At 34.6% G+C, this 22,992-nt stretch overlaps 1 protein-coding gene across 1 annotated transcript in view; it reads left to right on the top strand.

The window, feature by feature from the left end:
* The first annotated feature begins 4,316 nt into the window (after positions 1-4,316).
* Tex15 (testis expressed 15, meiosis and synapsis associated) overlaps positions 4,317-22,992 on the top strand; it is a 56,839-nt gene continuing 38,163 nt past the window's right edge. The window contains exons 1-2 of the mRNA XM_047549680.1: positions 4,317-4,455; positions 15,292-15,457. Of these exons, the coding sequence (XP_047405636.1) occupies positions 4,317-4,455; positions 15,292-15,457 (305 nt within the window). The remainder of the gene's footprint in view (positions 4,456-15,291; positions 15,458-22,992) is intronic.

The following is a 22,992-nucleotide window of genomic DNA, read 5'->3' on the forward strand; positions in this document are numbered from 1 at the left end:
GGTAGACAGTAAGAAATCAGTATTATTTGCACAAATAAAAGAAAATTGTAAAAATAAGTGAAAATAGAACATTGTTTGCCCAGAGACCTTGATGCCAGTGCATTCTTTTTATAACTATGGGTCATTAGTAAACTTTTAGAGGTGTTAAGGTAAATTAACAAGAAGTTGATTTTGGGGCAAATTTGAATGAATTCTCTCATTAATCCTTTGTGTATCTAAATTTTTCACAAGTTGTCCCATTTGAAAACTTTTTCACAACTGATAACTTAATGCTTTTTTTAAATTTTAGTTTGTAGATAGACACAATATCTTTATTTTATTCATTTATTTTTATGTGGTTCTGAGAATCAAACCCAGTGCCTCACACATGCTAGCCACTGAGCCAGCTGTTGATTCTTAAGAGAAAATCTGGCGTGCTCAGTTGTTCAATTGAAACAATTGTTCTATTAAGACTTTCTGATACTGAACAGGTAAAAGATTTTTGTAAGTTTTTGTCTTAAATCTCTGATCTGTAATTGCTAGTCTAAAGAACTCAAGTTTATAAATTTTAAGAATTGTCTTGGGAAACTGTACAAATGTCTTCTTAAAATAGATGAGAAGATTAAGTCTTTAGACTGGCTATTTGACATTAAAGGAATTTATTTCCTTTGCCACTAATTTGTCTCTGAAAAATGTGTTACCATGCATAATGCACACATAAAAGAGTCAGGACTTTCTCAAAGTCCCATCATTAGTTAATAGCAGAGGTAGAAATAGAACCAATATCCCTTGACTTCTAACGTATATCTTTACAATACTATACTTTTTCTAAATTTTATTTTGGGGAGGTTGCTTTACCACCGAGCTACATCCCCAGCCTGTTCTTTATTTTTATTTATTTTTAAAACATTTTTTTAGTTGTCAGTTAACCTTTATTTTACTTATTTATTTATGTGTGTGCTGAGGATCAATCCCAGGGCCTCACACATGCCAGGCCAAATGCTCTACCACTGAGCCACAACCCCAGCCCCTGTTTTTTATTTTTTGAGACAGGGTCTCACTAAGTTACCCAGACTGGCCTAGAACTTGTGATCCTTCTGCTTCAGCCTTCTGAGCTGCTGGAATTACAGGTATGTGCCACTGGGCCCAACTCTACATATTTTTTATTGGTGCATTGTAGTTGTACAAAATGGTGGCATTTGTTGTTACATATTTGTACATGTGCACAGTATAACAATATGATTTGGCCAATATCAACCCCCAGTATTTCTCCTTATACTGAACTTCTTAACAAACTCCATAACTTGGTTCCATAGCACAGGTCCAGACTTCCATTTAAGTTAATTGTGTGTGGTTATTGTGTACCAGATTCTGCAACCATATGACATAATAGATGCTATTATTGACCTTAGTGAAATTAGGCAGTTTGCCCAACATTCTTAATTCATTGTAGAACTAAAATTTGAACCATTATAACATTTCACCTTTCTGAGAAATATTTTGTTTTTCTTTGTTTAGTATTTGGGTCTAGAGTTTCTCTTAGCTTCTGAGACTCTCTTTCATTTATAGAAATTCCCATGCCCATAGAACCAAGTTTCATTTTTCCCCTTTAGTGTTTTAAAAGTTTTTTATTTCTTGTCTTTGACTCATTTGAGCACCTCTAGTATGTTGTTAAAAGGAAACAGTGATAGCAAGTATCATTATTATATTCTGAGTGTTAGTATATTTCTGATACTTACCCATTTGCTATAAATATTCAGTAATCATCTAAAATCTAGATATGACTGTTTCTATTCCCATTTGCTAAGCCTAATTTTAAGAATCATAAATGAAATTTGAGTTTGATGAGGTTTTTTCTGCATCTTTTGAGAGAATACTTGATTTTCTCTAATTGAACTACATAAATAAAATGTATTTCCTATTGTTAAATCACCCACATCTGAGATAAACTCAGCTATTTATGACATATTAATATTTTCTTTACTTTTAGAATCAATTTGTAATTGCTACTTTTTATTAATAATAGGATTTTCCATTCCTTTTATTTCTTCTTGAATCAGTTTTAATAAGTTACATTTTCCAAGAATTTGTTCATGTAATCTTTTAAGTGTATTGGCTTAAATTTGTTAATAATAAGCTCACTCTTTTTCTTTCCTTTTCTTTGGGGGGGAGTGGGGTTACTGGGAATTGAATTCAGGGACACTTGACCACTGAACCACATCCCCAGCCCTAGCCCTATTTTCTATTTTATTTAGAGGCAGGGTCTCACTGAGTTACTTAGTGCCTCACTTTTGCTGAGACTGGCTTTGGACTCGGGATCCTTCTGCCTCAGCCTCCCAAACCACTGGGATTACAGCATGCCCAGCAACAAACACTCTTAAAAACCTGTATGAGTAGATGTTTTATTTGTTGGGGGAATCTTTATTTGGTTGCTTTGTTTATTCTTTAGTTCATTCATTTGAGCACCTATTAAGGACCTCCTGTGTCCATTGCCCTGCGTATTAATGTTGCTGAAGTTTTTAGAATTAATTTTTCCTCCTGTCTCATGCTCACCTAGAATATCCCAGAGGACAGCCTGTTCAGCCTGTTCAACCCTTAGGATTCAAACTTCCTGACTTTATTTTTGCATATATAAGAAAGTGTATATTATAATATAAACATATGTATGTATGTGTCTAGGACTATTGTTATGTATTTTATTACATTTAATGTTTTTATATGAATGTAAAAATAATGTAAGTGAAGTGATTATGGGTCTGTAATATGTGAGCATAAAGAATTATGAGAATTTATTACCACTTTATTATGACTCATTTGTTTAGGCTGAAATAAGAAGGGTATTATTCCTAATTGAACGGGTAATTGAAAATTGCAGAATGTGACTTACTTGAAAATATGGAATACTTCTATCTTTTATCAGTATGAATCTTAGCTTTTTTTGACCCTTAGCACTGAAGAACAAAAACAACTTCAGAAGGCTCTTTTATTAGTAAATTCTACTAGAGGAACATTTTTTAAGAAAATGTGTGACTGAAATCAATCATGCAGCTTCCCTGAATATATAATTGCATTTTAAAGGGAATATTGAGGATTACCCAGCATTTGGCTCTTCCAGTAAAGTATATTTTACTGATTTTCCTATACCTTTATGTACTATTACGAAGATCCAACTAATTGAAGAGTTTTTTATAATCTAAGTCTACATAAATTGTTTTCCCTTCTTCCCTTTAATAAACTGCCAGGTGAACATGGCAGTTTCAGCAGCTCTCCCGGGAGCCTGGTATATCTTAGGGGTAGGCAACACTCCTACTAGAGTTTGTCAGCATGGCTGATTGAAAGGGATAATTTTCCTTATGTACCTTCCAGTAATCTGTGCTTGTTTCCTATTCTGATCTATAGTTTGAAGTATGCAAGATTATCTTTTATAAAGGACACATGAAGAGCAGGACCTGGGGGTAGGGGATCCTTAGTGAACCTCATATAGAATGTTATCCTTTGTGATCCTTCTGTAGAATTTTGGTATCTTAATTTGCATTGTGATCTAATGTTTGAACTAAGCAACTGATAGGTATCAGAAAGCCCATGAATCATACTATGAAATGGTATGAAAAATATTGCTTACATGTATTTATTTGTGTGTGAGCTTGATAGCTTCCCTTTTATATCCAGTTCGAGTTTTGCTTGAGAGGTTAGGAATCAGCATTTGTATATTTGTGTGTGTTGGTGGGGGGAGGAGGGATGAAGAGAAAAAGGAAGAGGGAAAAAAACAGGGAGAAGTATTTTTACCACTAATATGCCAATATATTTTGTCGTTATAAGCATTTGTAGAATGATATTATGGATCAGTAGTCAATAAGCAATTGACTATTGTTAGCCATCAACTAATTATAGGGATAGTCATGCAGTAATTGGTTTATAACTTTCATAAGTTTCTACTAAAGCCAGAGATTTTGGTTTAAAGAGGATATCATTTTAGTAACAGAAGTTTGCAAGAAAGATGATTTAAAAGAACAGAGTATTTGGCAAGAATTTTACCATGTTTGTAAAAGTTGTTATACCTGAAAGTTCCAAGTTTTTCAGGAAGAAATTACAGTTTTATGGATTACAAGGAAAAGGTATGTTAGAAACAAAAAGAATAAATAATATGAAACCAAAATTATTTCATTTTCTATTTTGTGTAACCTGGCAAATTGAGGTTGAAATATGTTTGCAGTGTGATAAGAACATATTATTCAATTCCATTTACGAACTCTTAAATGATTTTATCACTATTGCCTTTTATGTGTTTATTGACCTTTTGTTTAATAACTTTGGGTTGATTTTAGGCCACCAACAAAATGGAAATGAAAGAGATTGCTAAACACAAGACATTATGGAAAATGAGTTCAACCAGTGAACCTTTGTTCATTACTGGTATAGAAGTCAGTCCTTTGAAGAAGTTCACTATTCCAAAGATTAAGAGGAGAGCAGGGAAAGGTAAAATTTCTATGGAATGTGTATTTTTAAAAAATAACTATTGCTGTATTTCTAATGCTTACTTATGTTCATCTCCTGTTTTCACTTTGTATGAAATTAGGTTAAGTCAAATCTTTAATTTATTAAATGCATATATACCCCTATTTCTGCCCAAAGAATAATAGACCCGTGTGTTCTCTTCCTCCCAGTAAATACACTAAAAACCCTGGATTTGATGTGTAAAACAAATAGAAGATTTGCAAAGGTAAAGAGAAGTCTGTGAACCATCTAAGGGGAACTGAGACTTAGGGATAGATATAATAGTTCCCTGGATTGTCCATTTCTTCTGTATCTCAGACTGGATGCCTGCCTCCTAGAAATGCCAGCTGACCCCCATACTCCACCAAAAAAACAAAGTCCCAAAAAATCTTGTTCTTTCTTGCCCAAGAAATTAAACAAGGGCAGCCTAGAAAGACAGAAACCTATTTACTATTAAACACCAAACTCCTAAAAAAACACAGGGTTGGGAGAAAGTGTGGGGGAACGTGTTAGCCAGAAATAAATGGAGGACCAAGACTTAATCCCAAACTTCTTCTCATAAGAATGGTGTCAAGGGCTGGGGAGATAGCTCAGTTGGTAGAGTACTCGCCTCGCAAGCACTAAGGCCCTGAGTTCAATCGCCAGCACCGCAAAAAAAAAAAAAAAAAAAAAAAAAAAAAAAAAAAAAAAAAAAAGAACGGTGTCAAAGGAAGCAAGTGGAGAGCCTAGGCTCCAGTTAAACTTTCTCCCTTTCCATGATGCCACTGGTGACATAGGGTGCAGAGTCTCTTTACAGCAGTAACATGATCTCATCTCTTTATCCTCTGCCTTGCAGTATCAGTAGGTTTCTATTCCTGTTCTGTGGTGATGAATTGCCCCTTCCTACTAGCATAGACTCATTAAACACAAAAATGCAGAGCCTGGACTTAGCCACACCCTGCAGTAACAAGACATTCATCTTCTACCATAAAGTTAGTGGAGGCTGAGTAGGGTGCACGTACTTCCATCCCTTTCCAGTGATAAAAGAACTCAGAATGTCCAAGATATAATAAAACTGTCTTACCACCAACCAGAAAAGTTTCAGCTTGAATGAGAAAAGATACTCAGTATATGATAGTAATGCTGAGATGACACAGGTGTTGGCATTTCCTGACTGGGCTTTTAGAGTAGCTAGCATAAAGATGTTTGAACAAGCTATTATAAGCACACTTCTAAATAACATATCATCAAAGAAGAAATCTCAAGAAAAATTTAAAAATACCTTGAAAGCACAGCAGATTTTGTGGATACAGTAAAAGCAGTTTTTAAAGGGAAATTTATAGCATTTGATGCTTATATTAGAAAAAGCTCTAAGTTTCCACCTTAATAAACTAGAAAAAATAAGAGAAAATTAAGTTCAAAGTAAGAAAGCCAAAGAAAAGAAAGAAAAATTAGAGCAGAAAATGGTGAAATTGAAAACAGGACATTAATAGAAGAAAAAATCAGGTTCTTTGAAAAGATAATAAAATGGATAAGCCTCTAGCAAAGATAACTAAAAAAAAAGAGAGGTGACATTAATATTAGAAATTATTCATTAGAATGAAAAGGTGACATCACTTGATTTTGAATGATTAAAAGCTTCAATAATATTATGACCAACTCTGCCCACAAGTTTTATATTCTAGATGAAATGCACCAATTCCTTAAGTATACAATTTGCCAAAATTGACACAAGGAGAAATAGGCAGTCTGAATAAACCTTGAATTGAGTCAGTAATTAATTATCTTCAAAAACAAAGCATTAGGCCCAGATGGATTGGTAAACGCTACCAAACAATTTTGAAATAAATTATACCAGTTACCTGTAATCTTTCAGAAGATAAAGCTGAGAGAATACTTCTAACTAATTCTATGAGACAGCATCACCATGTTTCTAAAACAAGACAAAGAACTTTACAAGAAAAGAAAGCTAAACACCAATATTAGTTATGAAAATAGATGTAGAATCCTCAACAAGATATTAGCAAATTAAATTCAACAATATATAAAAAGAACTTAATCACTGCCAGGTGATGTTTATCCCAGATAAGTAAGTCTGGTTCAAGATTTGAAAACTGGTTGTAATGAATCTTAAATCAACAAGCTAAAGAAAAAAAATCGTGATCATAACAGTAGATACAAAGAAAGCATTTGACAGAATCCAGCACCCATTCATAATAAAATTCTCAGTAAACTAAAAATAGAGTAGAATTTCCTAGGTTTGATAAAGAATATTGGTTAAACATTCCTCATCTGAAATCCAGAATGCTCCAAAACTTTTAAAGTGCTGTCATAGTACTTAAACAGTATAGGATTTGGGGGCATTTTGAATTTCTGAATAGAGGTGTTTAAGTGGTAAAGTCTATGCAAAAATCTGAAAAAATCAAAAATATGAAACACTTTTGGTCTAAAGCATTTAGGATAAAGAATACTCGGCCTGTCTCTACAAAAGCATACAGATACCTTTATACTTACAGTGAGAAACTTGAAACTTTCACACTAAGATCAAGGCAAGTATGTCCCCTCTCACTACTGCTTTTGAATATAGTACTGGAAATCAAAGGAATAAAAAGTAATACATATTGGGAGGAAAGAAAACTGTCATTGTCCATAGATGATATAATCATCTAAGTAGAATATTCAAAAGAATAAACAAGTGGTTGGATTTGTGGATCAGTGGTAGAGCACTTGCCTGGCATATATGAGGCCCTGGGTTTGATACTCAGCACCACATATAAATAAATAAAATAAAAGATCCATTGACAACTAAAAAAAAAATTTTAAAACAATAAACAAAAAGAATTGGGGCACTCAGAAGCTAATTATGGTAATAAGTGGAATTTGAAATTAAAAACCCAATACTCTTTATACTATGGTATTAAAAAAACAAAATACCTAAATTAAAATCTAAAAAATTAAGTACCAGATTTATATGACAAACTTAGTGAACATATAGGAAACATATAGTGAACATATAGGTTCATGAATAGGAAAACTCAATATCATCAAACTGTCTATTCTTTTCCAACTCAAATTTTAAATTCATTTAATCCCAATTATAATCCCAGCAAGTTATTTTATGGATATCAACAAACTGGTTCTAAAAGTTTATAATGATAGGGAAAAGCCCCAGATAAGCCAACTCATTATTGAAAGAGAAGCCAGAACTGACATTGTGTGACTTCAAGACATACTGTAAAGCCACAGTAATAAAGACAGTGTGGTATTGGCAAAAGAAAAGACAGATTAATGGAACAGAATGGAGAGCCCAGAAATAGAACCATATAAATAAAAACTGATCTTTGGCAAAGGAGCAAAGGCAGTACAGATGAAATAAAGAGTATTTTTAACAAATGATGCTGAAGCAACTGGACATTCACATGCAAAAGAATGAATCTAGATGTAGACCTTTTATCCTTCCCAAAAATCAACTTAAAATGTATCACAAACCAAAATGTAAAACACAAAACTATAAAACTCATAGAAGCTAACTTAGGGGAAAATACAGATGACTTGGGATTGGCAGTGACTCTTTAGTTGTAACACCAAAGACATCCATGAAAGAAAAATTTGATTAGGGGCTGGAGTTGTGGCTCAGTGGTAGAGTAATTGTCTGGCTTGTGTGAGGCCCTGGGTTCCATATTCAGCACCACATATAAATAAAACAAAAGATCCATTGACAACTAAAAAAAGAATCTTTAAAATTGATTAGATGGCCTTCATTAAAATTAAAATTTTCTGCCTGTGGAAGTGTTATCATTTGGATATATGGTATCCCTCCAAAGCTCCTGTGTTTCTGTAGGAATATTCAGAGGTGAAATTATTGAATTGTGAAAGCCTGTAACCCAGTCACTCTATCCTGGTTTGAATGGACTGGGTGGTAACTGTAGACAGATTGGGGGCATGACTGGAGGAGGTGTGGGTCACTGGGAACATGCCTTGGAAAGGTATATCTTCCCTGTGGCCCCTTCCCTTGTCTTTCTCTGCTTTCTGATCACTAGGAGCTAAGTAGCTTTCTTCCACTGGACCCTTCCTCCATGATGTGCTATCTCACATTGGGCCTGAAACCTCTGAAACCCTGAGATCCATATAAACTTTCCCTTCTTTAAATTGTTATTTATTTTTGGTCACTGATGAAAACAGAAAGATAATCTCAAGAATGAAAACAGAGCTGGATTCATTGGCACATGCCTATTATCCCAGCTACTTGGGAGGTTGAGGCAGGAGGGCCATAAGTGCAAAGTCAGCCTGGGCAATTTAGCAAGACCCTGTCTCAATATAAAAAAATAAAACAAAATGGCTGGGGGTGTAGCTCATAGGTAAAGCACTCTAGTTCAGTCTCCAATACCATATAAATAAATCATAAAAACAAGTGACAGACTTATACAATGTATTGCAAAACAGATAAAGAACTGTTAACTAAAATATACAAGAAACTCTTAAAATGCAACAATAGGAAACAAACAGCCCAATTAAAAATGGACCAAATACAGTAACAAACATTTCAACAAGGAAGATATACAGATGGCAAATAAGCATTTGAAAATATGCTTTACATGATATATCATCAGGGATATGCAAATTAAAACAATGAGATATCCCCACATACCTACTGGAATGACCAAAATCTAGAACATTGATGACACCAAATGCTGGTGAGTTTGTAGAGCAACAAGAACTCTCATTGATTGCTGGTGGGAATACACAACGGTACTGCTATTTTAGAAGATGGTTTGACAGTTTAATATATAACTGAACATACTCTTAGCATGTTCTGTAGCCATTGTGCTTCTTGATACTTTCCCACATTAGTTGAAAACTTATGTCCCCCTGGGTGTTTACAACAGCTTTATTTGTCACTCCTAAAACTTAGAAACAACTAAGATGCCTTTTAGTAAATGAGTAGATAAAGTAGTGTATCCAGACAATAGAATGTTATTTAGTGCTGAAAATGAGCTACCAAGTCATAGAAGAAAATAGAGGAACCCTAAATGAACATTGCTGAGTTAAAGCAGCCAATCTGGAAAAGGGTCCATAAGTGATTTGAACTGTTTTAACATTCTTGAAAAGGCAAAACAATGGAGGTAGTAAAATGACCAGTAGTTTCCAGGGTTTGGGGCAGGGAGAGGAATGGATAGATGTAGCACAGAGGACTTTTAGGGCAATGTAACTACTTTGCATGATACTGTCACTCTGTATCTTAGTGTTACTTACTAACATACATTTGTCAAAACCCATAGAAAGTACACTAACAGTGAACCCTAATGTAAACTACAGATCCAGTGATAATTATGTATCACTGTAGATTCATGAGTTTTAACAAATCTACCATTCTCTTGGAGGATATTGAAAATTAGGGGAGGCTATTCGTATGTGAGAAAGTGGAGTGATGGGAAATCCGTACCTTTCTTTCAAATTTGTTATGGACATGAAGCTGCTCTAAACAATAAAATCCATGAAGAAGGAAAAACACTGACTATGTGGGTTGAAGAGAAGAATAGAGAAGACAATGTAAAGAGTGAACCTGGCTAGGTGCATTGGCACACCCCTGTAATCCAGCTACTCAGGAGTCTGAGAATCACCAAGTTCCAGTTCAGCCTGGGCAACTTAGTTACACTGTGTGTCAGATAAAAAATAAAGAGTTGGAGATGCCCCTGGGTTCAGTCTACCATGAAAAGAAATCAGTGAACCTGGATATATAAAAATAGAAAATAGAAATTATCCAGCATGAACAACACAGGAAAAGAAATGAATTGAACACCAGGGCTTGTAAAACAATAAGAAAAATACCTAAAATATTTGTCATTATAGTGCCAGAAGGAAAGTAGAAAGACTGAGGGTAAGAAAAACACTTGAAGAAATATTGGCTGGAAATTTCCCAAAGAAGCTGAATAGACATATTAAACATGATAAGCCCAAAGAAATCTTGAAAGTAGCTAGAGAAAACCACACATTATGTATAGGGAAATTTTTTTAATAACTAATTTCCTGTTAGAAACCATGAAAGGGGCTGGGGAGATAGCTCAGCTGGTAGAGTGCTTGCCTTGCAAGCACAAGGCCCTGAGTTCAATCCCTAGTACCGCAAAAAAAAAAAAAAAAAAAAAAAGAAACCATGAAAGCCCAAGGAAGAGATAAATTTTTCAAATGCAGAAAGAGAACTATGGACCCAGAGTTCTGTGCATAGTAAAATGATCCTTTATGGGTGGAGATGAAATAGACATTCTCAGATGAAATAAAATTGAAGAATTTTTTATCAGCAGACATAACATTAAAAAATGGGTAAAGTTCTCCAAACAAACTTATAGAAGCAGGAAACTGGGAACATCAAGAATGAAGGGAAAACAGTGGGAAGAGCAAAATAGAGGTAAATATAAGTCATCTCCTCTTGAATTTACTAGTTATGTTTGATCATTGTAGCACAAATTACAACATCTGGTATGGTTTTTAGTGTATGTGGAGGAAGTATTTTAAGGCCATTATAAAGTGAGATATTGCCATTGGAGGAAACTAGGAGTACGGCAGATATTCTGGAAGAATTTTACACGTGTGTTCATGAGACAGCAGAACTTCAAAATGAAGCAAACTGGTAGAACTGAAAGGATATAGATCCAAAATTGATGTTGGAGACTTTGCATTCTTTTAACAGTTGATAGACCTACTAGACAAAATCAGCAAGGATGTAGAAGAATTTAATATTGTTAACCAACAGGTTGTAACTGACATCAATAAAACAAAGAGCAGAATAGTCTTGCCTTCCATGTGCCCATGGAATACTCATCAAGGTAGACAGTATATATTGGGCCATGAGGTACATCTCAACATATTTAAAATAATTGAAATATTGTGTTTTCTGGTTACATACAAAGTAGAAATTTAGAGAAAAAGAGGACTGGGGGTAAAGCTTAGTGGCAGATCACTTGCCTAGCATCTGTGAGACACTGGTTCAATTCCTAATACCACAAAAAAGAAAGGAAAAAGGGGGTATTTTCCCCACCACTTGGAAAGTAAACAACACATTTATAAATATTCATGGGATTTCAAGGAAAATAAATGCATGAGTTGAATGAAAATATATCAAAATTTGAGGAACATAATTGTTAACAAAGACATGGAATAATGCTAAGTGGTTACATTGGAAAAGGAGGACAACTTGAGTTCAGTGATCGAAGTGTTCTTAAAAAAACAGAAAATATTAAAGAAATAAGCCTCAAACTAGTTAATAAAAGGAAAATCAAGGAAACAGCAAAAATTGATAAATACTGACAATCCTTTAGCAAGCCCCACAAAGGAAAAAGATAAACCACAAATTGCCACTATCAAGAATGAATTGTGTGCCGTGGTGGTGGTGCACACCTGTAATCCCAGCACTCCCAGCAATTTGGGAGACTGAGGCAGAAGTTCAAGTCAAGCCTCAGCAATTTAGCAAGGCCTGAAGCACTTTGTGAGACCCTGTCTCAAACTAAAAAATGAATAAAGGTTGGAGATGTGGCTTAATGGTTAAGGACCCCTGGTTTCAGTCCTTGGTACCAACTCACAGGTATTGGAAGGATTTTTAGTGAATACTATGAATAAATCTACATATGTAAATTTAATAACTTAGATGAAATGGACTGGTTAGTTGAAAAAATAATACTGAAACTCAGTACTAAGATCATTTAAGTACCTTATAACCAGTTAAGGAAACAATTAAAGAAATTTAACACATTATTGGGAAAGAGATCTACAGGTCCAGATGCCTTACAGTGGAGAAGTCTAACAACTAAAGAATACAAATTCTATACAATTTCCTCCAGAAAATATAAGTAGAGATAATAATCTAGTGTTAGTATTATACTTATTCTAAAATCAGACAAACATTAAAAAGGAAAATTGCAGACCAATGTGTACAGCATGATCATTGATGCAGATAGCCTAACAAAATACAAGCAAGCCAAATTCAGCAATATTATGAAATGAATTACACACTAAAACTAAATAATGAGACACTAAAACTAAATAATGAATGTTGTCTTCCCCCACCACCTCTTTTTTTTTTTTGAGACAGGATTCTGCTGTGTTGCTTAGGCTGATCCTTGAATTCCTTGGACTTAAACAGTCCTCCTGCCTCAGCCTATCATGCAGCTGGGACTACAGGCACACACCACTGTGCCCAGTGTTTGTCAGTTCACCACAAATTTAAGTGTTGCTCTTTTGCTGTTCACAGCAAAAACTCTACAAGATGTTTTTATAAACATATAAGCTTATTCTGACATTTACAAAGGAAGGCAAACTAGAATAGCTGAAACAATTTTCTAAAAGAAAAATGTGTATTAGTTGAAATCTTACCATAGAGTAATTAGGATGTGATATCGGCAGGGATTGACATAGAGCAGTGCAATAGATTCCAGATATAGACCTACACAAATATACCAGATTGATTTTCTTTCAGCAGAACCCTGATATTCAAGAGAGGTGCATTCAGTTGAGGAAAGGTAGTCTTCATCAGATGTTGATAGACCAAGTGTACATCCGTAAGCCAAAAAAAGAAAAAAATGAGCTTCTCCCTAACTTTACATAAAAAAAATTCAAAATGATTCCTGAGTTTAAATGTAAAATGTGAAACTATAAAACTTAAAAGAAAACATGGGAAAACATTTTCAGAATCTTGACCTAGATGAAGAGTTCTTAGACACCAAAAGCATAATCCATTTTAAAAGTCAATAAATTGACTTCATCAAAATTAGAAATTTTTGCTCTATGAAAGACCTTGTTACAAGCTAAGAATGGGGGGAAACATTTGTAAATCATAATTCCAATGAATGACTCAGGACATAGAAAGCACTTTGAAAGTCAGTAAAACCTCCAATAACTTATATGTAACAGCTGAGGAACCTGAGCTCAGAAAAATGAGGTCACTAACCATAAACAAAAATGCAGCTACTGGTAGGGCTAGGATTTAAGCTGTGCAAGAGTTTGACCAAAGAGTCCTTTTTGTTGCTTTTGAGATTTAGTAGTGCCTCCACCCTTCACCATCCAAAAGAAAGAAAAAGTGAACAAAAAAGGAAACCAATTAGAAAACAAGAAAAAGAACAGACTTACAACAGAAGAAATATAATGATGGCAAATAGGCAAGTACAAAGATGTTCAACCTCATAGTCATTAAGTAAATGTGTATGAAAACCACCATGAAATGTAACTACACAACTAAAACAGAAAAGGATAATGATGCTAAGTACTGGTGAGGATGTGGAGAAATCAAATCACTGGTATATTGCCAGTGAGGATTTGTAGACCAAAATTGATAAACAGTGCTCTCAAAGACATGTGAGTAGCAGCCAAAAATTTGAGTTGCCCAATACATATGTTCCCAGGTAAGGTCAGATGAAGTAGTGTTCTACCATCTTGTTTCAGTTCTCAAACTGCATTAAGTGTCCTTTTTGCAGTTTCAGTGCTACTTTTTTCTTACCGTTGTTGGCGATTTTGTTATTTAAAATGGTACCCAAATGTAATGCTGAAGTGAGACCTAGTGTTCTTAAGCTCAGGAAGGTTATTGAGGTGCATTGCGTAGAAAATACATGTTTTAAGATAACCTTCATTCAAGCTTGAGTTCACTGTCAAGGAATCAACCATATGGCACATACAGAAAAAGGAAGAAGAAATTCTCTAGTCCTCACCAAAAAGAGTGCTAAAGTAATAGCATCTGTAGTGCCTGATGAAGCTACAGGAAAAGTAACTTTTATAGACTCAGGAAAGCTGATAAACACAGAGGGTAGTAGCATTGTTATGAGGCTAAAAACTAATAGAACTTAAGATCACATTACCCACTGTCAGGAAAGTATTTTACCCTTCTGGGTTAGTGCTGGCTAGCTGATACATTCCCAAACGTGATGTGACATGAAAGATATTGAACTTATAGGCATGTCTGTTCTTCAGATCAGGAGGTTTGAAGAGGAATTTTTAAAACACCTGCTGAATGTTATATAGGATAAGGGATAGGTATATGGAAGAACAAGTTTTCAACACTGATGAGACTTGTTTTACCAGAGATATTGACCAACATACCTAAGTAATGCTAATAGCATTAGAATTGTCAAAAATTTGAGCAATGAGGATGAAGCTTATAGAAGAGCAATTGCCTAGCATGCACCAGGCACTGAAAAAAAAACTGAAAAAATTTGACTAGGCTCACAGAAACAGCCTTTTCTCCAATATTATTAGTACAGTATTCAGTAATTCAGCATTTGTGGAGACATTGTGAAATTTTTCACAAATTACAGTGAACAACCATATTTTCTACCTGCTTTCCTTTTGAGTACACTCTTAAGGTTTTTATCCTAATTTTAGTCATTGGTCTTGCTCATTGTCTGTCCTGAGAAAGTCTGTTTCTTCCTACTCCTGCCACAGTATCAGCCAGCAGCTTACAATGATGTTCTGATACACATGCAAATCAAAATAAGCAAATAGTTTTCTACTATGTAGGTTGCCTTATCTTTGCTTGGGAATAAGAAAAAATATGCATGTGTTAATAATAGCTGCCAGGTATAAATCAAAATTAGTAAACCAAATTCCAGGACAGTCTTCTATTGTGTAGTCAATTTTTAAGAACTACAAATAGGCATGTGAAGAAAAACAAGGATTGTGTTCTGGTTTACATCATGTAGGAGGTCCATGCTAACTGTGGAATTTTAAATGTAAATTGTTGGCTTTTAGTTGTTAATGAATTTCTAAGTACTTGATTATTTGTCTTATATCATATATACAGTTGTCGTGTCATTTTAAACCCAAATAACTACTCTCCCCTTTCTTTTTCTTTATCTGTAGTTTACTTGTCACCTTGTTGTACCAATACTAGAGAATATAGTTTCATACATGACACTCTCAACCAGTGCAGGCTTGATGTAAGCTGTGATCTCCAGTCCTCATGGCAGTTTGGTGATACAAAACTGATTCACAATGAGGATCTGGAAAAAAATTTTACTGCAAAGAGGTAAGTTACTATGTCCTAAACAAGTTTGAGATTTTTGTTTTGTTTTTACTATGAAATCTTATGCTAATTTATTTGTACAACTTGAGATTTAATAAGTATTACTAGAAAATAAGTACAGAAATTATTTAATAAGCAATTGAGTACAGATTATTATTTTGATACCTTTTCCTAGGTTTTGTAATATTAAAAAGTTAAATGTGAGATTTGGCTAGCAAATTTTATGCACTAATGGAATCAGTTTTCAGATACCTTCTAGTTTTTTAACCTTCATAAATTTTTCAGGAGCATGCATGAGCATATTTATTAAGCACCTGTTTTGTAGATCCCCAATATCTCCTGGATAATGTAAAAGAGTGATTAATCATAAAGTAACTTTTTTCTTTGACTCAACTCTTAAGAGACTGAGTTGCTGCTTTAATTAGGAAAAAGGATTATTTGACTATTACCGTCTATTCCACTGGAAATGTTCTTTCTGGATTGTTGCTATTATTTCTGACAATTTTTAAAGTTCCTCTCCAGCTTTTTGGGAAGGTACATTACATTGTCGTCATTTTGATAAAAAATAAGAGCCCATACAAAATTCTCATGTTGAACATTTTACATTATAGGTAGACCAACTTAGATTAGCATTTTAATTTTCTGAATTTGTCTACTGCCTAGCACTTTTAACCTTAAACTGTAACTTGATAGACTCCAAGTTTTTATGTTTTTTAATTAGTTCTGCCCCCACTTGGTATGAATTTGGAGATTTGGAATTTGTGGGTATGACAGAGTTAGTTGCAGTATCTACTCTTCTTCTAAAAACTTCCACCATAATTCAAAGGACAATATATATCTTACCACTTTCATATTGAAGGAACAATTTGATCAAAATGAGTTTTGGGCACTCTTCTTTGATTTTTAGTTATTTACAATGTTGACCTTTCAATCAGTGACTTTTTCTTAGCGTTGCAGAAAAGCAGAACACCTAATGATATGGGATATGATAAAACATTCTGAATGACTGAAATTCATGTTTCCCATAGTACCTTATAGGATTTACCACAGCATATTGGTTGTGTCTCATCCCCTACTATGTTGTGGGAATATTGTCTTATTTTTGTGTCCATAGTACAAAAGAGTGAGTGCTTAAATGTTAAGTTTATGGTATAGCCTTAAGGCATATAAAAATAAAAGAGAAAATAGCCAAAATAACTAGCCAAAGAGAATAACAGAATGGAAAGGTGAAAAGAGAAACTGTTAATAATTTTGACTGCCTCTGGCTTTTCTTTTCATCTCTCTTCTTGGAGGAGGAAATAAGTGTGTAAAGTCTGAGATCTCAAGAAAAGCCAGGTAACTTTAAGAACATAATAGTCTCCACTGCTTATCAACATTTTGTCTGCTAATTCATAAATTTTGAAATCAGCAAAAACATTCATCTAAACTTGTGTATTTGATCATTCATTTTACTTTTGAGTACTTACTGAATCAGACATTGATAAATGTCTGAGAAAAATGAAGTTTTCTCTTCAGTTCTAAAATGTTCCCATTCTACTAGAAAAGACATACAGATAAATTTAAAATAATATAATGTTGTTGGGCATGGGGGTAAACACCTATAATCCCAGCAGCTGAGTCAGGAGGATCACAAGTTCAAGGCCAACTTCAGCAACTTAGCAAGGCCCCAAGCAACTTAGCCAGACACTATCTCAAAATAAAAAGAACTAGGATGTGACTCAGTGGTTAAACTCCTCTGGGTTCAATCCCTGGTATCAAAAAATTAAAATAAAAAAATAATAATATAATCTTATATTTAAGATAATATTTACAGATGAGGAATTAATTATTCTTCTAATATCCTTGAGAGAGCCAGGCATGGTGGTACATGCTTGTAATCCCAGAGCTTGGGAGGCTAAGGCAGGAGGATTGTGAGTTCAAAGCCAGCCTCAGCAACTGAGCAAGGCCTAAGCAACTCAGTGAGACCCTGTCTCTAAATAAAATACAGTAAAAGGGGGGACCCCGGGGATGTGGCTCAGTGGTTAAGCACCTTGGGTTAAATCTCTAGGATCAAAAATATATTTCTTTAACTTTATTTTTTATATATATTTTAAATGTGTGTGTATCTCCTAGAGAGATGTTTTGGTTTGAAGAGTTAAGAAACTTGAGCTGGCCTTACTGGGTGAGAGAGAAATGAATTTTGTTCTGCTCAAGTCCATTACCTGTTAGAATCAGGTGTTTTTGTTTCTTGGCTTCAAGATAATTTTAAAATATTTCACCCTGATGTGAAAGAATATAATTTTAAACATTTTGGTACCCAACCTGATTGAAATATGTGTATTTAAATGTCTGAGTTTACGTTCTACCCCTTATGTGTAGTTTGAGCCATCCATAGTTAATATCAACTGTTGGTTTCAAGGGTATGCAGAACTAAACCAGCTTGCATCAATGGCATGCTAAGAAAAGATTGTCTTGGAGTCTCTGGGAAAGAGAAACCAATCTGATATGGACAATAAGGCATATTTTCCAGTTTAGAGTCTCTGAGAAAGAGAAACCAATCTGATATGAACAAGAAGGCAGGGCTGGGGATGTAGCTCGGTTGGTAAAGTGCTTGCCTTGCAAGCACAAGGCCCTGGGTTCAAGTCCCCAGCACCACAAAAAAAAAAATAATAATAATAAAGCATATTTTCCAGTTTGTGATAGCAGCATTTTTGGGATCATAAGGACTAGTGTTAGGATGATCCCAAAACTAAGAACAGCAGAGCAAAGAGATGGGAAAGATCTGGATCTCTGCTAATACTCTGGAGTCACAGAATCACTTAATCCTGATAAGAGCACCTGATTTCTGAACTTCATGTTATGAGAAAGTTAACTTATTTTAAGCCAGTTTGATTGAATTTCTGTACTTGAAGTCAATGGCATCCCAACTAGAACTGAATTTAGTACTGGGGGAGGGCTATTTGCTTATAATAGATTATGAAGTATGGATTTAATTCAAGGAAAAAGAGTAGTAAGTACCCTACTGTTCCAGATGGGAGGCTAACATCTCTTTCATGGGACGTAGACTGTGTTTCATGAGGCTGTAGTCTTTGGAGAAATTACACAAAAAATGCAGGATTTTTAGAGTGCCATGCCTATTTCCTGCTTAGACCTGAGAAAGATCTTTTTTGTTCTTATTTCTTTCATTACTTTCTCTCTGTTCTTTCTCTGACAAATTCTCCTCTATTCTGTTTTGTTTTAGTTATTTTTTCACTCTTCTGCTTTCCTCTGTTCACTTTTTAGACTATTTTAAACTTTCTTTTGCATTCCTATCCCATTCTTTTAGCAAACTGTATTTTTACCATCTTTTAGAACTTTTGAGTTTAATTCCCATCCCACCATTCATGTTACTGCAGCTACTAGTACTGTGGATGGTGTAGTTGACAAGTGCCATTTATTTTACTGGTACATCTAGTTCACAGCTGTTTAATGTTGTTGCTGTTGGTCATTGCTGGCCCCACAATAATTCCAATAATTCTTTTTGTGGTAATTAGTGTTGTAGATATCATAGTAGGCACCAGGCATTTATTTTAATGCTGCATATAATTTGCTACTGTCATTGCTGTTATTAATTTCCCCCTTTTCTGAGAGGTGCTGGCGAATGATTGGGACACTACAAATTCACAGGTTAGAGACTACTGATGAGTGATACCCACAATCCAGCCAAGAGACAGTACACCTTGCTGTACACACAAACTAATCCTGCTAAAATTTCAGCAGTGCTTTAACACACAGAATAAGGGAGACAAAACCTACAAACTGACAACCAGGCCCCAAGTAGAAATGACTAGGAGCAGCCCGTAGGTCCCAGTCACAGACATCTGCTTCTATAGCACAAAATGGTTGTTCCAAGATGATGTCTTAGAGTAATACACAGTGTTGCAGCAGCTCAAGAGTGAATTAAATCAGTTTTGCAGTGTAAAATTGAGAGGCACTGGAGGTTGAAATTAACACTTACATTATGTTGAGCCTAATTGTTGAAGCAAAAATATACCAACAACACAGAACTTACTGCAAAAGAAATAACTACTCACCAAAGGACTCCACAAGTGTCAGGGAGATAGACAACATCACTCTATATAAAAACCATGTAAAGATGCATTAAGGAAAGAAAACTATAGACCAGTATCACTGATATGAACATAGATGCAAAAATTCTGGATAAAATATTAGCAGTCCACTTTCAAAACCACATTAAGATTGTACACTATGATTAAGTTGGATTCATCCCAAAGATGCAAGATTGGTTCAACACACATAAAGCAGTAATTTATCACATAAGTAGAACTCAGGATAGAAATCACCTGATCATCTCAATATATACAGAAAATGCCTTCAACAAAGTCCAGCACCTGTTCATATTATAAAATGCTGAAGAAAATAGAGATAAAATAACTTACCTCAACATCATAAAGGCAGTATATGACAAACCCAAAGGCATCATCATACTGAATGAAGAAATAAATGAAAGCACTTCCTGTAAAATCAGGAATAAGACCAGAAAGTCCACTCCCACCATTTCTATTTATAGTTCTTGAAACTTAGCAGAAGCAATCAGGAAAGAGAAAGGGAAAGAAATAGGAAAAGAGGAAAAACTGGTGATGACATGATTCTATAATTAGAACTCAAAAAACTCCACCAGAATACTTTTAGCACTGATGAACAACTTCAGCAAAGTAGTAGCATAGAAAGTCAACATACAATGATCAGTCTTTCCTGTATTCCAATAAGGACTCTCCAATAATGAATCTGCTGAGAAGGAAATCCAGAAAATAATTCCATTCACAATAGCCTCAAAAAAAAAATCACCTTGGGGATATATCTAAGGATGTGAATGACCTCTACAATGAAAATTACAGAACACTGAAGAAGATCTTAGAAAATACAGAATTAATATTGTCAAAATAGCCATATTACCAAAACAATCTACAAATTCAGTGCAATCCACTTGAAAATACCAATAACATTCTTCAAAGAACTAGAAAAAACAGTTCTAAAGAATAAGAGATCCAGAATAGCCAAAGCAGTAATAGTGCTAGAGGCAATACCTGATCTCAAATTATACTACAGAGCTATAGTAACAAAAACAGCGTGGTATTGGCATCATAACAGAGACAAAAACAAATTGAATAGAACAGAAGACAGACAAATCCACATATAAACAACAAAAGTGCCAATTACATAACAGAGAAAAGATACCCTTTTTAGCAAATAATGCTAGGAAAATTGGATATCTCTATATAGAAGAATAAAGCTAGATCCCTCTCATCTTAGAAACTTTGCACTGCTATAAGAAAAAAGGCTGAACACTCCAACATGTTGACATAGGTACTGACCATTTTAGTAAGATTCCTGAAGCTCAAAAATTAAAACTAAGAATCAATAACTGGGATGGTGTCAAATTAAAAAGCCTTCTGCCCAGCCAATGAAATAATTGAAAGTGTGAAGAGAGAGCCTGAAGAATAGCAGAAAAATCTTTGCCAGCTATTTTTCTGACAGGGAACTAATATCCAGAATAACTTAGGAAAAAAAAATAATCAAAAAATGGGCAAGTGAGCTAAACAGACATTTCTCAAAAGAAGAAATACAAACGATCAACAAATATATTTTAAAATGTTCAACATTCTTAGAAATCATGGAAATAAATTTTTAAAAAATACACTGATATTTCATCTCAGTCCAATTTTCAGAACGGCAGTCATCAAGAATACAAAGAACAATAATTGCTGGCAAGAATGTGGTGGGGAAAAATACAATTACATGTTCTTGGTGAGACTGAAAATTAGTACCTGTACTTTGGAAAGCAGTATGGAGATTCCTTAAAAGGCTAGAAATGGAACTACCAAATGACCCAGCTATTCCACTCCTTGATATTTATCCAGAAAATCTAAAATCAGCATACTGGGCTGGGGTCGTGACTCAGTGGGAGAGCACTTGCTTAGCATGTGTGAGACCCGGGGTTAGATTCTTAGCACCACATATAAATAAATAAGTTAAAGGTCCATCGACAACTAGAAAAAATATTTTTAAAAAAATCAGCATACTATAGTGATGCATGCATATAGATATTTATAACAGTACAATTCACATTAATCAAGGTGCCCATCAACAAATAAATGCATTAAAAATGTGGTATGTATAAACAATGTAGTTTGACTTCACCATAAAGAATAATGAAATTATATCATTTGCCAGTAAATGAATGGAATGAGAGAACATCAGCCTAAGTAAAATAAGCCAGACTCAGAAGTTCAAGGGTCAGACATTTTCTCTTATATGTGGAAGCTAGAGAGAGAGGTGAGGGGATCAAAAAATGGTGTGGGGGTGGCAATTTCATGAAAGTATAAGGAAGACCAATAGAGTAAAGGAAAGGAATTTAGAGAGAGGGAGGAAGGAAGTCCTAGGGAATGAAATCTACCAAATTAGACTATGTTCTATACAAACATATTACAATAAATCCCTCATATATATGTATACACATATATATGTATATATATATTTATAACATACTAATAAAATAATAATACTAAATAGAAGGGACATCAGAAGAATAGAGCAAGTTGATTCAGGGAGGGAGGAGAGCCAGAGGGAAAGGGAAGGTACTGGTTAGTGAGATGGGTGGAATTATGTGATGTACAAATATGGCATAATGAACCCCACTATTATATATAATTATAATGCACCAACAAAAATAAGTTTAAAAATAAATCAAGGGGGAAAGAAATGTATAGTTTCAAATTGAAATCCAATAGGCACAGGTCATTGTAGATTGATATTTGTTATGAGAAGATCTCAGAGGCTTGTTGCCGTGAGACAGAAATTCTTCAACCATTGTCTGAATAGGATCTCTTGGTTACTACTAGTCTTAGGAATTTTGAAGGCAAAGAATGCCAGCTACTTCATCCTAGACGGATACATTTTGTACTGAGGACCATTTAACACACCATTGTTGTGTCTTTTTTTAGTTTCTGAATTAAATTGTAGTTTTCCTTTTTTTTTTTCCTCCACCACTGTATTTTGGGTATAGATAATTTAATTTTTTAACTTTTTGCTGCCTGAATGGATGTTGACTACAACTCTTTAGCCAGACTTATTAGAAACGAAGGCATACCACAAGCATCTTGGATCAGGAGTTAATTACAGTAATTAGTTGATTCCGTTCTCTGGTAAACTTAAAAGTACTTTTAATGGGCATGAGCATTTTTTGTTGTATACATATTGGAAGAAGGGTGTGTATAAATAAAGGGTAACCAAATGAATGGACTATAGCAGACTGCAGTTTCCTAACAATTCTAGATCATCTTACAGAACTGAAACCATTCTTTGACCCATTCCCCTTGCTTTACTGTTTTACTAGCACAGTAAGCCTAGACAAGATAGTTCAGAACACAGCATGACATCTGCTTGGAAATACTGGAAAGGTGAATTCTGTGTCCTCATGGCTATGAGCAATGAAACACATAGACCTTATTGTTGCTATAAACCCTTTTATGACCATGAAGGAAGCAAGACGTGGGTGA

Source organism: Sciurus carolinensis, chromosome 4, assembly GCF_902686445.1.
Source record: "Sciurus carolinensis chromosome 4, mSciCar1.2, whole genome shotgun sequence".
NCBI lineage: Eukaryota > Metazoa > Chordata > Mammalia > Rodentia > Sciuridae > Sciurus > Sciurus carolinensis.